This window comes from Schistocerca americana, chromosome 2, assembly GCF_021461395.2.
Source record: "Schistocerca americana isolate TAMUIC-IGC-003095 chromosome 2, iqSchAmer2.1, whole genome shotgun sequence".
Classification (NCBI taxonomy): Eukaryota; Metazoa; Arthropoda; class Insecta; order Orthoptera; family Acrididae; genus Schistocerca; species Schistocerca americana.
The window spans coordinates 922,469,304-922,487,865 of NC_060120.1; the positions used below are offsets into that span (position 1 = coordinate 922,469,304).

An 18,562-nucleotide genomic window follows, 5' to 3' on the forward strand; every position below is an offset into this window, starting at 1 on the left:
TCAACTAAAAACTTTTCGACTATAAATAAATCACATGTTGTTCTCAGGAATTTCTAACATTCGAAGTGTAGCCCCCATAAGTTGATACGGCTGAAGAATTTTATTAGAAGATAAGTGTAGTACATTTTATGTTCGTGGAAAAGAATTTATCTGTACTTGTGATATCTGATGACTGACGTGGGAAATGATGTAACACCACTCTCCCCTTGAAGAACCCTAGAAAATTCCCCTTGAACTTGTGTATCAACTATGGTAGTTCAGTGAGAATACAGACGACAATGTACTATAAAATAAAGATCACAAAACGGTTAATGATGATTATTTTATCGTGATCACACACATATGGAACATGTAACTAGGCCATCAATAAATTATTTGCATTGATATACAGTGATCGCACATGTGTGGAAAATGTAAGTAGGCCATCAATAAATTATTTGCACTAATATACATAATATTTCCTGTAATCAAAGAGCAATTATTGTTAGAGAACACAGAGGATGCGTCACTGCTTCTTTTGTTTCTGTCTGAAACCCTCCTTCACCGTCACAATCACTCCCCGTACGAGGTAGAACGTGGCACCAGCTACCGCAGTCGCTGCCACCAGAATGAAGGCTATGACGTCGAGCAGCAGAAACTGCCACCAGTGCAGGTCGAGGGCAGCACTACGCATGTGCGGGGCCCCCTTGTGACGTATCACGTACTCCACCCACCACACGGCGCGCTCCAATGAGTCCGCCTGGTGCTCGCGGAATATTGCTGACATCCTCCTCATGTTCTCTCTGTATCTGAAAGAAAATATTGATGTTATTTATTAAGACTATAACACAGATGGAGAGCAAATTTAAAATAAAAATACAGTTTCCATTAATTTAAACTAGTGTATGCGATTTTTTAATGAGATAGTAGTCACAGAGTGAAGGTAAATACAAACAGGACTAAAAGAATGGCAATAGATGAATCAAACAGACAAGAAAGGGCAAAAGCTAAGGTTGGAAATACAATAGCAGAGTTCAAAAGCAGGTAACACATATTGCCCAAACTAAGACCATTGTGCAACAAGAGTGGTGCATTGTTAGAAGAGAATACATGTTCTTGCTTTCCTGTAGACGTAGTTCTGCTATGTTACATTTACGAGGTGCATCGCAGTGAATGACTGAATTGGTGCAACCTCGGGAACGTGTTCTAGAGTGGAAGTACGCTGGACAATACAATTCTTGTGGGCAAAAACCTAATTTGACCACAGATTCAGCGTGAAATTCTGGTGGCATATAGAACGAACCCCATACCATGTACACCAGTAGTGAAATAAAGGTAATTATTTGACCAAGGCCGTGAAGACTTGAGTGATGCTCATCAGGAAGCTAGGTCGTCGACATTGATCACAGATGGTGTCCAGGCAATCAAGGAATCGACTGGCAGCAGTCGCAGACTTCCAAAGCTAAGGACATTCACACAGCAATTCTCGAATGGCTCCATGATCACGAAGTGGATTCCTGTCACTGAGGAACTGAATATCTGGACACTTCACGAGTGTCCCGTGAATATCAGGAATCCCGTAAAACATCAAATCTCCGACATCGTTGCTGCCGGAAAAAGATCTTGCAAGAACAGGACCAACGACGGCTCAAGACAATCGTTCAATGTGACAGGAGTGCAACCCTACCGCAAACTGCAGCAAATTTCAGAGCTGGGCCATCAAAAAGTGTCAGCTTGCGAACCATTCACTGAAGCATCGTCGATATGGGCTTTCTGAGCCGAAGGTCCACTCGTGTACCCTTGATGACGGCAGGACACAAAGCTTTACCCTCGCCTCGACCTGTCAACACCGACAACGGACTGTTGATGACTGGAAACATGTTGCCTGGTCAGACGAGTCTCGTTTCAGATTGTATTGAGCGGATGGACGTGTATGGGTATGGAGACAACTTCATGAATCCATGGATCCCTGAATGTCAGCAGGGGACTGTTCAAGCTGCTGGAGGCTTCATGACGGTGTAGGCGGTGTGCAGTTGGAGTAATGCCTAGATACGACTCTGATAGATGACATGTACGTAATCATCCTGTCTGATCACGTGCATCCATTCACGTCCATTATGCATTCCGACGGACTTGGACAATTCCTGCAGGACAATGCTACACCCCCACACATCCAGAATTGCTACAGAGTAGCTCCAGGAGCACGCTTCTGAATTTAAACACTTCCTCTGGACACCAAACTCCCCAGACATAAATATTAATGAGCATATCTGGGATGCCTTGCAATGTGCTGTTCAGAAGAGATCTCCACCCCCTCGTACTATTACGGATTTATGGACAGCGCTGCAGGATCATGGTGTCAGTTTCCTCCAGCAGTACTTCAGACATTAGTCGAGTCCATGCCACATCGTGTTGCGGCAGTTCTGCTTGTCTGCGGGGACCCTACACGATACTAGGCAGGTGTACCAGTTTCTTTGGCTGTTCAGTGTACAGAGTGTATTAAAAGAAGAACTTGAATGACTAAACAAGCCTTCAGAAACAAGAGTAATTTAACCACGTCAGAATAGAAAGAAAAAAAAAAAGAGATTCATCGAGAAAGTTATTTGGAGTGTTTTAAGCTACTGTTATGAAGTGTGGACTCTGGAGAAATAAGAAGAGAAAAAATTATGAGTATTAGAGATGTGGATATGAAGAGGAGTCACAAAAAGAATCCGGTACCAAAGAAAATCTAATGAACAAATACTAAAAGAAATTTAATAGAGAGCGACACTGATTTAAATGATACACAAAAGAAAATGTACATCAACTGGGCACCTAATTAGGGAAAACTGGTTCGTAAAAAAAAATACGTTGGAAGTACGTTGGAAGGAATAACCCAGAGAAAAATATCATAGGGCAGACACAGAACATCCATATTACAATTGTGAGTAGAATGAACTGCAGCAACGAAAACCAAATGACAAAGATGACGTAGACCAGAGAAGGACGGCTACATCAGCGAGACATTGCCTTTAGTGTCTCATGACGATGGATGGTAGCTGACGTTCTGTAAAAATACAAGGAGGCAGAATAGCTAGCCAGTAACTAACTTTCAACAGGTGAAAGTCTGCCGACAGACAAGTTCAAATATTGAAAGAAACTATGACTTCACTCCTCAAGACAGAAAGATGGTACGTTGGGGAAAGATGGAAACTAGGGCAGGTTAGACATAAGGTGTACAGGGACACAGCTGTTGTGAGAACGAGCAAAGATGGTGATCAGTAACCGCGAAAGTGATCTGGCCCTACTGTCCAATCTGTCCCTCTTTCCTCTTTGAGGAAGAAACTAACAGTTTCTAAAGCTGGATTATTTTCTTGTTCTTTTATATGGGGCTATTGGAAGCAATTGGAATTTTCCTTGAACATTTACAGTTTTCTCGAGTGAATTCTCTCTCGACATCTCTTCATCAGCCTTAATGCACTTGTTATTTCCAGAGATGAAACAGGCCTCACACACATTTCTTTCCGAGTGTTACAGGCCGAAAGTTGTTTAGTGTCATGTTTTCAGCCTCCTGTTCATTCTTCAAATTGAATTACATGTTGACAAGTATCTTTAAATGTGCTCTGAATGAAATGTCCTCTTCCACAAAAAATTTAGAGCCATGAAATCATATATCAGCGCTCTCCGATTGCACCTGAAAGAAAGAAATATGGCGCAAGAAGAACAGAAGTTACTTAATTTGTGCAACGTAATACTAATGGGCATATGTAAGCAATTCAATGAACTGCATGAGCATACTAAGCTGTCATAAAAATTTGAGTAACCATGCCTGTAGCGAGGTTACGCACTTTGCGTATGCTTGGCCCAGCCTCTTATCATAACGTTTCTGTTTAGAAAGCTGTGAATACAGAAACTTACAATAGCCACGTTTTATATACAGTAATTAAATTCGAGTTCCCTTAACAAACCCAGTGGCTGATTCACCTTTGGTCCTAAAAAACAAATGTTCAAATGTGTGTGAAATCTTATGGGACTTAACTGCTAAGGTTATCAGTCCCTAAGCTTACACACTACTTAACCTAAATTATCCTAAGGACAAACACATACACCCATGCCCGAGGGAGGACTCGAACCTCCGCCGGGACCAGCCTCACAGTCCATGACTGAAGCCCCTCAGACCGCTCGGCTCATACCGCGCGGCTCTCAAAAACATGCAGAGAATTATATACGAAGATTTCTTCTCAGTGTGCTATCGAAATACAAGCATTCTCGTAATAATAGTCCAGAAGGAGCACTGCTCTTTATTGTTCAATGCCGTTTGCTGTATGCAACTAGGTCGAATAGATAACAAAGTTTTAAAGTAATGGAAACAGATCATGAATAAACAAACATTTTTAAATAAAAAAAATAGTTTTGCATTTAAATAATGATTACGGCCAACGTTACGCTCACAACAGCTGGGCATAAAGTATGGAGTACAATGGATCAATACACGTTAAATATTTCTATATGTCGAAAGAAGGTCATTAAACTGGAATGTGATTAATTCACATGCCCTAAGGCTCCTATAGTTGGATGTAAACCCGATTCTTCGAAGGTTACTCGTTTTCCAAAGTGATGAACGTAACGTCTTACCACAGAAAATCGTCGCCAAGTACTGAAAATGCCGAAAATATCAACATGCCAGGCCTTGCACTACGAACCACAAAATAAGCACTAATGTATAGCAGGATGTCTGCGAATGTACGACGTACTTCGACTTCAATTCTACATAAATTTCCTCAGCTGTAACAGTGTTTCACCGCATTTGTACCTGTCCACTATAAGCGTCCAACTAGACAATTCTTTAGTGTATTCAAACCAAAAGTACTCCACTAGGCCACGTGACGCTTTCGTTCCTGATTGGCTCGCTGAATACAGTACCTCAAAGAGATTTACTCATGGCATTCTCCAGACCTTGTCAAAGACAGTGATGTTTTCAGAGATCAAAATGGCTTGGTTCAAATGGCTCTGAGCACTATGGGACTCAACTGCTGTGGTCATCAGTCCCCTAGAACTTAGAACTACTTAAACCTAACTAACCTAAGGGCATCACACACATCCATGCCCGAGGCAGGATTCCAGACTGTAGCGCCTAGAACCGCTTGGTCACTCCGGCCGGCTTTCAGAGATCGATCGCTCGGTCGGTCTGCAATTGAACAATACGTGAAAGAAAATCAGTACTTAATGTCACAGTCAACTTTCATTGTTCTTGACCTCAATCATAAATCTTATTTTCTTTGCTACAGAATTTCTTCACGTGCCGTCTGCCCTTCAAAGTTCAAGTTCTCAATCGTTCGAGTTCCTTCCATGTCCCATATAGGAGATGGCGAGAAATCTGAAACACCTCCTTAGCTCCCCAGTGTACTCGAGATGGTCTGTATCTTCGCGGTTCCATATGATAGATTTCATGCGATCTCAAGCTTGAAGTGAAACGTATTAGCATAAATCTGTTCCGTAGTTCATGCACCTGCGTATTCTACTTTCCCATTTCCACTAATATTGCTATTTTGACAATTAAGGGTGTTATTTCCGTTACTAATGAGATTTGAAAGGTAGCAGTTCGTTTTAAACAATCTCTCACAATCTCTTCTGTGTCTTTAAGAGTGACAAAGATTGGTAAGCGTGGCCAGAGTTCGTGTAAACTTGTAAAAAGTGCCCTACAGTCCAGAAGCGAAAAGCAAAGGCTAATACTGAGAAGATGATCAGGATGTGCTCCTCACGTGGCGTTTTAGTGACTTTATTCCCGGTTCAAAACTTTATACTCTGGCAGCGATAGTTGAATGTAAAAGTACAATCAACCTGGACTATATCTGGGTATCTGTTGGTGAAATAAGTGATGACATTAGTAGGGTACAAATAATTTCCTTATTGTCTTGTTGTTTTTCTGCTGAAATACGCTGATCTTCGTTCTCTGGGCTTCAGCTTCTGGTCTTGAGAAGCAAAAAATTTCACCTGTTGGTGTACTCCATGGTAAATCTCTTCGCTTACAATATGCAATGAAGCGTTGCTAACTGACATTGTAAAATCGGAAAACAGACGATCTGTTATGTAAGAATGTGTGGATAAACATCCTCTGACGCGGTAACTACAACTCCCTTATTGATTACTATTTCACCTCACTGAAGCGCCATCTTCAGTTTTTAAATACAGAAAGTTTCTTAAATGAGGTGAACAACATACATTTTGTATTTAAACCTCCATTTACGATACATACCAGTAAAAATATCACTTAATTCAGTGTATATCAGCCACCAGGTATTACATATCGTCATACTCTATTTTCCTGAATCGCTCTTGTTGCCTTTTACACACTGAAAAATTGCATAGATCACGACAAGGTACTGTGGTAAGTCGTATGAAGCTAGGTAAGATTATAACTTTATACCACTTACCAAATGAACTTTGTAAGTCTTTATTTTAGTCACGACCTATAAAAATTTTCACTATATGCATAACAACAAGAGCAATTTAGCTCAACAGATTATGTCGTTGTGCAAAGCATAATGGCTGATACAGATTGAACTGAGAAATAATTTTTATTGGTATGCCACATAAAATGGAGGTTTAAAAACAAAATGTATGGTACTATTGTTCACCTCATTTATGCAATTTTCTGTATGTTAGATCTATAGATGGCACGTCATTGATCTCAGACTAGTAAACAATAAGGGAATTTTAGTGATTCTGACACAGAAATTATATACATACATTTTAAAATAATGAAGCACTGATGTAAAACCATTCAGATAGATTCCATGCTCAGCTTTATAACGAATGTAAAAATAAGCTAACCATTATTTTCCGCTGTGCACACATTACATGCTATTATGAGAAAGTAAGTTCTGCGGAATGAAGCATACCCTTAAAGTTGAGGCTGTGGGCTTAAGTTCGTTCTTAACCAGTCTTATAAATAAGCATCACGATTAAATTTAGTCAACCTCAACCAAAAAAAAAATCAGTATTTTCTGTAGCTCCAGCATTATGGGGCTGGAACTGATCAGCAACTTTTTTGTCTGATAACAATAACCGTTATGAAAACCGTCTTAAATTGCACAGGAAGAACATTTGTTTATTGATGACTAGTTTCGGACTGTTTGTCAGATATAAAATCAGCCATAAATGTAAGTCTTGGTTACACTAGCTATGAAATTTGGAAAGTGGCTATGAAATCAATAAGTGTATAGTGGATAACGCGACACAAAGATTTCGCTCTGACAGTTGGCAATGAAACACGTGAGACCACGTTATCTACTATCACACTTGTTGATATCATGGCCACGTTCCCATTTGTATGACTGGTGTAATGCAAGACTTACATTTACGATTGATTTGATAACGGACAAGCTGTCCGAAACCGGTCATCAATAAATACATGTTCTTCCTGTGCAACTTAAGACGGTTTATATATCGGTTATTGTGATAAATATTTTCTGTTAATGGCTCAAGGTAACTATATCACTGTTGGCAGCTTGTGGCAATTTCGCTACAACAGTTAAAAAAATGTCTGTGTGGTTTCTGTGGAGAGAACACGGCCGATTTACCTTACAAATCTTCCCCAATCCGAAGTTGTGTCTGTAATGAGCTCGTCATTAAATCTTTCAGTGGAGCTATTTTTAGTAGCAGAAGATCTGTTGTACTGTCAAATGTGGCACAGGTTCACCATCACTGATATTGTTCTTATAATAAATTTTGCGTTATACTATATAGTCTTTCAATATTGTTCAAATGGTTCAAACGGCTCTAAGCTCTATGGGACTTAACATCTGAGGTCATCAGTCTCCTAGACTTAGAATTACTTAAACCTAACAATCCTAAGGACATCACACACATCCATGCCTGAGGCAGGGTTCGCACCTGCGACCGCAGCAGCAGAGCGGTTCCAGACTGAAGCGCCTAGAACCGCTCTGCCACAGACGCCGGCTTCAATATTGTATTCTCCCCAGTTGTATTCCCCCAGTTGTTACCTAGTGTTGTTATTACTCAGTGCCGCAAAATACGCGTTAGAACGTGTTCGTCGACTGTGGTTTAATCGTCAGTTTAAGTTAGATTAAGTAGTGTGTAAGCTTAGGGACCGATGACCTCAGCAGTTTGGTCCCATAAGACTTTACCACAAGTTCCCAAATTTTTTATTGTTGTATTATAGCTCTGAAAATTCTGGAACTCACTCACTGATGCGAGAGTTCACATTTGAGAGTACAAGCACTAACAGCGGAACAGCAACCCACACGTTTAGGCTGCTGCTCCGCTTCATTCACAAGAAGTCACTGTTTGGTGCGCAATCTGTCCACTGTGTGGGCCGCTTTTTATCCAGGGACCTGTCAAAGATGACAAACACAGACAAGGCCTGGAACATGAACTTGTACCGGCTGCACAAAGCCGCCGAGTGCTCTGAAACTACTGGCTCACGCAGCATTGAGGACGTCCACACCCTATTGCAGACGTCTTCCATTTTCTTCAGGGGACATTTAGACATCGGGTCGTCGTCCTGGACACCTTAACATTCACTGGACGTGGTGTGGAATGGCGCCTTTATAGTCCCGATCTCAACCCTGTGATTTTTTTCTTATGGGGTTACCTAAAGGACAGGGTCTTCGCCGATATTCCTGCAACACTCCACGATCTTCGTACTGCAATTTCCAGAGAGATTTGTGCAGCCGGAAATGTTGTCCAGAAAGTCATCACGTAATTAAGTTCAAGGCTCTACACACTCATTGCCGCGGAAAGAAACAACTTTGAATACATACTGCATTAATTTTCAGATTGTCTGCTATACCGTAAATATTATAATAAGAATGTATCACCATTTACCAAGTCCTAGTAGACAAAATCTTTCTACCAACAGTTTGTGCCTTCCTGTACTTCATTAGCATGCACAAAATGTGATATCAGGACTTGGAATCTTGGAGGATGAAAACGATGGCGCAAAGTTATAAAAATATTTGAAAATCGTAAAGTCTTGCTTAAATGGTTTGGGCCTACGTTCTTCTGTGGAGCGAGTAGGGCTGTAATGGGGTCGTGTTGAACAGCTTTCCAAATTCAATGCAAAGTTTATTGCTTGAATTATGTTAAACTGGTGTGTGTATGTTCAGCCGTCTTAGTTCCTGAAGACGTTTGTTGTTTCAAGTATAGCCTTGCAGAGGTGAGATAAGTTTTTGCGGCCATGTTTTCGTGCATCTGTAGAACCAGAATTATCAATATGAATCTGTTAGCAATAAAATGTGAGATGGAATGCTGTAACGAAAAAATGCAGAAATAAAAATAAGATAGAAAATTGTCACTAAACTGTAATACTCGTTGTATTGGTAACATTTTAGTTTATTTGTGCAGATACCTGGTTTCGGCTTTACAGCCATTTTCAGATCTTGTAGTAGCGAAACAAGGGACTTGACCGTAAAATTTGTCACTATTACTAGTACTAGGAGAAGGCGACAATTCTACGATAATTATAAAGTAGGTGTAATAATCTCATTTGAAGGATACTCTACTTCTAAGTTTCTTTTCGCACCAACTTCACAAACCTCGTAATTCAAAATTAAGTCGATTGTATTCTGTAGTATCTCCCATTGCGCCACCTGTGGGGCAAGTTATTTACTCAAGACCCACTCTCCCTTTCAGGCTCAATTTCAGATCGAAAAATAAGTTGAAGTTTTAGTGGACTATATTGCCATCGTGTTTGTGTTCCTCTCCCGATGTCGAGTTGTTCTCTTCATGCACGGCAAGTCACATCTTTCTGCCCTTAACACACGTTAGTTGATCAACACACTCCCTTTTGCTGTGTATGGGCAAATAATAGCTATTACATTAAGGAAGCCCAATTTCGCCTCATCACGCAATGCCTAAAAGACAGGAGGGTTCTGCAGCTGGTGCCTCCCTTCTACCGTCAGCATTCAAATACTGGAGAGTCCAATAGATTGTGGTTAGGATTATTAGTGTTGCGTTGTTTCGTTTTTTTTTTTAAAAAATCTGTATAAATATTCTAGGTAGGAAACATGTCCTGTCAAATAGTTAGCAATACCTGTGGGTGGTTCAGTGTGGACACTTTTGAATTTCGCAACGAAATTTCGGATGAAACAAAAATGGTTCTAATGGCTCTAAGCACTATGGGACTTAACATCTGAGGTCATCAGTCCCCTAGACTTAGAACTACTTAAACCTAACTAACCTAAGGACATCACACACATCCATGACCGAGGCAGGATTCGAACCTGCGACCGTAGAAGCAGTGCGGTTCCGGACTGCAGCGCCTAGAACCGCACGGCCACTCCGGCCAGCGCCTCAGCAACAATCCTTACGCTTCCTTTAGGGAGTCCATTCAAAAAGGGAATTCATTATAGTCTCTGTGGAGTCTATGTGGTAGCAGAGAGTGTAAAATTCCTACAGGCATAATTTTAGACCAATAGCTAGTTATTATTTTCATTAGAGTAGTGATCTAAATTTCTCGTAGTTGACTTGCGCAATATATCTATTATTTTTCATTTTAACGAAAATATTGTTGATTCGTAGTTAAATAGTCAATTTCGGAAGATATAGTGTTGGCATTATTCGTATAAATCTTAATAATTTGAATAGTAGCAAGATATACATGAATTTACAATATCTGTACAGGCAGTCAAGTAATACTGTCGGTTAATACTCTTTAAAGGTCTGAGATGACGCGTTCCCTTGACCAGGAGGAAGGTATTCATTGTACGCTTGGAAAAACTGTTTACAGGAAGCCGACACACGTTGATCTCTATCTTCAGGCTGATATCTGTCACCATCCGGGTCAGTGTGAAGAGGTACTTCGTACTTTGGTACATAAGCCAACGTTATCTCAGACTCTGAAAGTACGTCGCCTCAGTTAAAACACTTTGAAATTACCTTCCTTGAGAATGGCTGTAGTGGAAGATAGATGAGACAGGCGTTGCGCTATAGGCAAACAGTGAGTCAGTGAGTGTTGCTAATAAAGAGGTGGCACCAGAGTCTACGGTATTTTTTCCTTACGCAGTTAGCATTTCCAACTGGTCTGGTAGTATTCTGTGGAAACATGATGTGAAATGTGTTTTTGGTCCAACAGCTAAGATTAGGGCCATTTCAGGGTCGGTAGGTGATGATCTTGGTTTGCGTGAGGCAGGTTGTAACAGTAAAACACAGTGTCTCACGTATTTTTCAGCTACTTCATTTCATAAGTTTAAATCCGTTTTGATAAGCACATGTATTTATGCTTTTTTCGGTAATTAGTGTTTGCATAAAATGTAATCTGTATTGAAAGAATAAGTAAGAAATAACTATGTTATGTCGTTGTAGTAAACACACTGGCAATGTCAGGGAAATTAATATTACACGAAACGCAAAGAATTTCGTTTATAGCGCTCTTCAGTATCCATGTAATTAATTTCGACAAACATTGTTTCAGGGAAGCTATAGCTTTATTCGCAAAACGCTCCCTCAGTTCCATACAATGAGCGAAGATTATTTTAAAAGCAAAGAAATACAATCAGAATAAAGAATAAACAACGGTATCTGTTTTCTCCGACGGAATAAACAACAATGTGCACTGTGCGCTCAGTCTGATGGCGGAGATTCCCACGCAGTTCCCTGCCGCCCCCCTCTCCCTCCCCCCCTCCCCCTCCTACCGCTCCACAGTAGAGCGGAGCTCCAGGGACATAGGGATACTTGAATGCTATGCGTCTGCCAGGTTTAGAACGTCTCAGAGGCATCTGGGCCTCCTTCTCCAACGCTGCCAGATTCGTTCGTTAAAGCTAGTGGGCTCTCAACCCACGCCGTCTATTCTTCCTGCCGTTCCAGCGGCGCAGGGGCCGTCTCTGTTTGTCGCTGTTGTCCTGCCTCTCCCTCGGGCAACAGCATGTGGGCAGGTTTCACCCCGTCTACAGAGACGGTTAGCTGCTTTCCGTGAAAACTGTCTTTTGGTAATACCTAATACAACCCAGAGTAATGCGATTGCAGGATCCATCATGCTGCACCTGTCTCCGTGCCGAGAACCCGGTGACGGATGTAGTTTGGAAACGTGTCCTCGCAGTTGCTGCAGAACGCAGGCAATGTCTCTTACCGTTGCTTCCGATAGTGCAGCAAAAAATTCTGCTGGCAGGCGTAGGGCTTCCCCATAAACCAATTCTGCTGTGGAAGCTCCCAAATCTGAAATGGAAGAGGTCCGTAATCCCAAAAGCATAACTGGTAAGACTGGAGTTCATCTCTTGGCACGGCCCATCAAGTTAGCCTTCCAGTTCCTGCGCCAACACTCGACCGTGCCATTACTTTCAGGGTGGTACGCTGTCGAGTGGTGGTGCCGGAATCCACATAACTTTGCCAGCTCTAAAAATGAGGTCGATTCAAATTGGCGGCCTTGGTCTGTGGTCACATGTAGAGGGCAATCGAAACGAGCAATCCAAGTTGCCAGAAGCCGTCCTGTCACTGTTTCCAACGATATGTCAGCCAACGGCACCTCTTATGCCCATCGCGTGAACCGGTCTACAGCAGAAAACAAATAACGGTAGCCTCTTGAGGGTGGCAGCGGTCCTACCATCTAGTTGAACGGGTTCAAACCGCTCCATAAATGGTGGAAACTCTTCTACTAGTTTGTGCACACGTCGTCCGATCTTGCATTTTTGACATGCCACGCGCTTTTTTGCCCACCTTCGGCAATCTTTCTTAATGTTTAGCCACACAAAATGGTCCGCCAGCAGTCTCACAGTAATGCTCGCACTGAGGTGCGCCTGTCCGTGGATGCTATCGAAGATCACCTTCTGCAGCAGCAGGTTGAGGTTTGTCTTGTGACATGTCACACCAAATGCCAACCTTCGTCCCCGCCGTCCCCATTTGCTGAAGTTCCAGTGCAGTAGTGACGTCTTTCAATTGGCTCTGAGCACTATGGGACTTAATATCTGAGGTCATCAGTCCCCTACACTTAGAACTACTTAAACCAAACTAACCTAAGGACATCACACACATGCCGAGGCAGCATTCGAACCTGCGACCGCAGCGGTCGCGCAGGTCAAGACTGAAGTGCCTAGAACCGCTCGGCCACTCCGGCCGGCGCCAAATGTTCTTAATCGGTTGTCTGCGAGATGGTATTGACCCCTGATCGAACCTCTGCCACGATGTTTTCCGCTCCCTTAATATGACGCAAATCAGTCGTGAACTGGCCAATGAGCTCTAGTTGTCGGGCTGGTCGTGGGGAGCAGTCGCCATTAGAGTTGCTTAATGCGAATGTAATACACTACTGGCCATTAAAATTGCTACACCAAGAAGACATACAGATGATAAACGGGTATTCATTGGAAAAAATATATTATACTAGAACTGACATATGATTACATTTTCACGAAATTTGGGTGCATAGATCCTAGGAAGTCAGTACCCAGAACAACCACCTCTCGCCGTAATAACGGACTTGATAAGCCTGGGCATTGAGTCAAACAGAACTTGGATGGCGTGTACAGGTACAGCTGCCCATGCAGATTCAACACGATACCACAGTTCATCGAGAGTAGTGACTGGGGTATTGTGACGAGCCAGTTGCTCGGTCACCATTGACCAGACGTTTTCAATAGGTGAGAGATATGGAGAATGTTCTGGCCATGGCAGCAGTAGATGATTTTCTGTATCCAGAAAGGCCCGTACCGGACCTACAGTATGCGGTCGTGCATTATCCTGCTGAAATGTAGGGTTTCGCAGGGTTCGAATGAAGGTTAGAGCCACGGGTCGTAACACATCTGAAATGTAACGTCCACTGTTCAAAGTGCCGTCAATGCGAGCAACCAATATTGCGTGTAACCAATGACACCCCATACCATCAAGCCGGGTGATACGCCAGTATGGCGATGACGAATGTGCGTTCACCACGATGTCACCGAACACGGATGCGACCATCATGATGATGTAAACAGAACCTGGATTCATCCGAAAAAATGACGTTTTGCCATTAATGTATCCAGGTTCGTCGTTGAGTACACCATCGCACGCGATCCTGTCTGTGATGCAGCGTAGAGGCTATCCGCAGCCATGGTATCCGAGCTGATAGTCCATGCTGCTGCAAACGTCGTCGAACTATTCGTGCAGATGGTTACTGTTTTGCAAACGTCCCCATCTGTTGACTCAGGGATTGAGACGTGGCTGCACGATCTGTTACAGCCATGCGGATAAGATGCCTCTCATCTCGACTGCTAGTGATACAAGGCGGTTGGGATGCACCACGGAGTTCCGTATTACCATCCTGAACGCACCGATTCCATATTCTGCTAACAATAATTGGATCTCAACCAACGCGAGCAGCAATGTCGCAATACGATAAACCGCAGTCGCGATAGGCTACAATCCGACCTTTGTCAAAGTCGGAAACATGATGTTCCGCATTTCTCCTCCTTACACGAGGCATCACAACAACGTTTCACCAGGCAACGCCGGTCAACTGGTGTATGTGTATGAGAAATCGGTTGGAAACTTTCGTCATGTTAGCACGTTGTAGGTGTCGCCACCGGCGCCAATTTGTGTGACTGCTCTGAAAGGCTAATCATTTGCATATCACAGCATCTTCTTCCTTTCAGGGTGGTACGCTGTCGAGTGGTGGTGCCGGAATCCACATAACTTTGCCAGCTCTAAAAATGAGGTCGATTCAAATTGGCGGCCTTGGTCTGTGGTCACATGTAGAGGGCAATCGAAACGAGCAATCCAAGTTGCCAGAAGCGGTCCTGTCACTGTTTCCAACGATATGTCAGCCAACGGCACCTCTTATGCCCATCGCGTGAACCGGTCTACAGCAGAAAACAAATAACGGTAGCCTCTTGAGGGTGGCAGCGGTCCTACCATCTAGTTGAACGGGTTCAAACCGCTCCATAAATGGTGGAAACTCTTCTACTAGTTTGTGCACACGTCGTCCGATCTTGCATTTTTGACATGCCACGCGCTTTTTTGCCCACCTTCGGCAATCTTTCTTAATGTTTAGCCACACAAAATGGTCCGCCAGCAGTCTCACAGTAATGCTCGCACTGAGGTGCGCCTGTCCGTGGATGCTATCGAAGATCACCTTCTGCAGCAGCAGGTTGAGGTTTGTCTTGTGACATGTCACACCAAATGCCAACCTTCGTCCCCGCCGTCCCCATTTGCTGAAGTTCCAGTGCAGTAGTGACGTCTTTCAATTGGCTCTGAGCACTATGGGACTTAATATCTGAGGTCATCAGTCCCCTACACTTAGAACTACTTAAACCAAACTAACCTAAGGACATCACACACATGCCGAGGCAGCATTCGAACCTGCGACCGCAGCGGTCGCGCAGGTCAAGACTGAAGTGCCTAGAACCGCTCGGCCACTCCGGCCGGCGCCAAATGTTCTTAATCGGTTGTCTGCGAGATGGTATTGACCCCTGATCGAACCTCTGCCACGATGTTTTCCGCTCCCTTAATATGACGCAAATCAGTCGTGAACTGGCCAATGAGCTCTAGTTGTCGGGCTGGTCGTGGGGAGCAGTCGCCATTAGAGTTGCTTAATGCGAATGTAATACACTACTGGCCATTAAAATTGCTACACCAAGAAGACATACAGATGATAAACGGGTATTCATTGGAAAAAATATATTATACTAGAACTGACATATGATTACATTTTCACGAAATTTGGGTGCATAGATCCTAGGAAGTCAGTACCCAGAACAACCACCTCTCGCCGTAATAACGGACTTGATAAGCCTGGGCATTGAGTCAAACAGAACTTGGATGGCGTGTACAGGTACAGCTGCCCATGCAGATTCAACACGATACCACAGTTCATCGAGAGTAGTGACTGGGGTATTGTGACGAGCCAGTTGCTCGGTCACCATTGACCAGACGTTTTCAATAGGTGAGAGATATGGAGAATGTTCTGGCCATAGCAGCAGTAGATGATTTTCTGTATCCAGAAAGGCCCGTACCGGACCTACAGTATGCGGTCGTGCATTATCCTGCTGAAATGTAGGGTTTCGCAGGGTTCGAATGAAGGTTAGAGCCACGGGTCGTAACACATCTGAAATGTAACGTCCACTGTTCAAAGTGCCGTCAATGCGAGCAACCAATATTGCGTGTAACCAATGACACCCCATACCATCAAGCCGGGTGATACGCCAGTATGGCGATGACGAATGTGCGTTCACCACGATGTCACCGAACACGGATGCGACCATCATGATGATGTAAACAGAACCTGGATTCATCCGAAAAAATGACGTTTTGCCATTAATGTATCCAGGTTCGTCGTTGAGTACACCATCGCACGCGATCCTGTCTGTGATGCAGCGTAGAGGCTATCCGCAGCCATGGTATCCGAGCTGATAGTCCATGCTGCTGCAAACGTCGTCGAACTATTCGTGCAGATGGTTACTGTTTTGCAAACGTCCCCATCTGTTGACTCAGGGATTGAGACGTGGCTGCACGATCTGTTACAGCCATGCGGATAAGATGCCTCTCATCTCGACTGCTAGTGATACAAGGCGGTTGGGATGCACCACGGAGTTCCGTATTACCATCCTGAACGCACCGATTCCATATTCTGCTAACAATAATTGGATCTCAACCAACGCGAGCAGCAATGTCGCAATACGATAAACCGCAGTCGCGATAGGCTACAATCCGACCTTTGTCAAAGTCGGAAACATGATGTTCCGCATTTCTCCTCCTTACACGAGGCATCACAACAACGTTTCACCAGGCAACGCCGGTCAACTGGTGTATGTGTATGAGAAATCGGTTGGAAACTTTCGTCATGTTAGCACGTTGTAGGTGTCGCCACCGGCGCCAATTTGTGTGACTGCTCTGAAAGGCTAATCATTTGCATATCACAGCATCTTCTTCCTGTCGGTTAAATTTCGCGTCTGTAGCACGTCATCTTCATGGTGTAGCAATTTCAATGCCCGGTAGCGTAGGTTTGTGATCCGTATAAATAGTGAATGCTCTGGCATCAATGTAGGGACGAAAATACTTTACGGCTTCGTACATTGTCAGAAGTTCTGTATCCTATGCGCTCTCTTTGACCTGCAATTATGTGAGTTTGCTTGAAAAGTAACCCAGATGCTGCCAGGGGTTTCTGCAATTTGTCGGAGGGCTGCTCCTATTGCCCGTTGACTTGCGTATACCACTAAGGCCAATGATTCATGTAGTATCGGATGTACTAAGAGAACCGCTTTCTTCACATCTGCTTTCATTTGGTGGAATACCTTTTGCATATCTGGGGTCCACTTCAAGGGCTGCGCCACTGTCAGTGGTACCTGAAAGTCGGCTCCGCCCAGCCGGAATGACGGAAGAAATTTACTGCCCCTGAAAATAGTCTAAGTCCTCGGAAATAGGCCGCTATTTTAGCTGCCAGGAGGTATATTACGTATGCCGACATCATGTGACCCAAAAATGTCACCTGCTGCTGTCGGAAGGTGCGTTTTTCCTCGTTGACAACTATTCCACATTGCTTAATTTTTCGAAACCGGACCTTAGGTATTCTTCATGCAACTCTTTTGTCTCTGTGTACACAAAAATATCATCTGGCTACGCGAAACAACACTTTAAACCCAGTAGTACCTAGTCCACAAACCTCTGCACCGCTTTTTGAAGTCCGAAACTTAAATTGCAAGGAACACATAGAAAATGGTGCTGGGAAGGCTAACCAAATACTGCGTTTTATTGGCAGGACACTTAGAAAATGTAACAGATCTACTAAAGAGACTGCTTACACTACGAACATCCGTCCTCTTTTAGAATACTGCTGCGCGGTGTGGGATCTTTACCAGATAAGACTGACGGAGTACATCGAAAAAGTACAGAGAGGGGCAGCACGTGTTGTATTATCGCGAAATACGGGAGAGGGTGTCACTGAAATGATACAGGATTTGGGCGGGACCTCATTAAAAGAAAGGCGATTTTCGTTGCGACGGAATCTTCTCCGAATGCGAAAATATTATGTTGACACCTACCTGCATAGCAAGAAACGATCACCACGATAAAACAAGGGAAATCAGAGTTCGTACGAAAAGATATAGATGTTCGTTCTTTCCGCGTGGTATACGAGATTGGAATAACAGAGAATTGTGAAAGTGGTTCGATAAACCCTCTGACAGACAAATGTGGTTTGCAGACTATCCTTGTAGATGTAGAAAGGCGTTCGGGCGTACTCGAATAACCCGAAAGGTATAATGAAATAATATGCAGCCAGTCACACATAAGAAATGTAAATTTTTGACTGGTTTCGGGCACTTACTGTCCTTCTTCAGAAGGTTATGCGTATGGCATGGTTTGCGATACTGTGAGAACAGTAGGAAAATCTGCGGGTGTTTATCTCCCGATAGTCACCTCAAGGTCTCCAAGTGCTGTCCTCCTTTTTTAGATGGTGTAGCGGCGATGCCCATGGGCTATCGGATGTACGAGTGTTGAATGGAAAGTAATGCCTCCACCTTCGTTAATTCGGTTTGGATGGGAATATTTTAATAAATCAAACACAGAAATAATCCTTAGAATGTGATCCTTAATTACCAATATTCACTTTTCCACATAATCACGAGCCAATCGGATACATTTCTGCCAACAATGAACAAGTTTTCTGAAGCCGTCT

General features: G+C 43.4%; 1 protein-coding gene across 1 annotated transcript in view; it reads right to left on the bottom strand.

Annotated features, from left to right (window-relative positions):
- Positions 1 to 303: 303 nt before the first annotated feature.
- Positions 304 to 18,562, bottom strand: part of LOC124595428 (UDP-glucosyltransferase 2-like) — a 123,544-nt gene continuing 105,285 nt past the window's right edge. Inside the window, exon 7 of the mRNA XM_047134166.1 lies at positions 304 to 788. Coding sequence (XP_046990122.1) covers positions 506 to 788 — 283 coding nt within the window. The 3' untranslated portion in view covers positions 304 to 505. The remainder of the gene's footprint in view (positions 789 to 18,562) is intronic.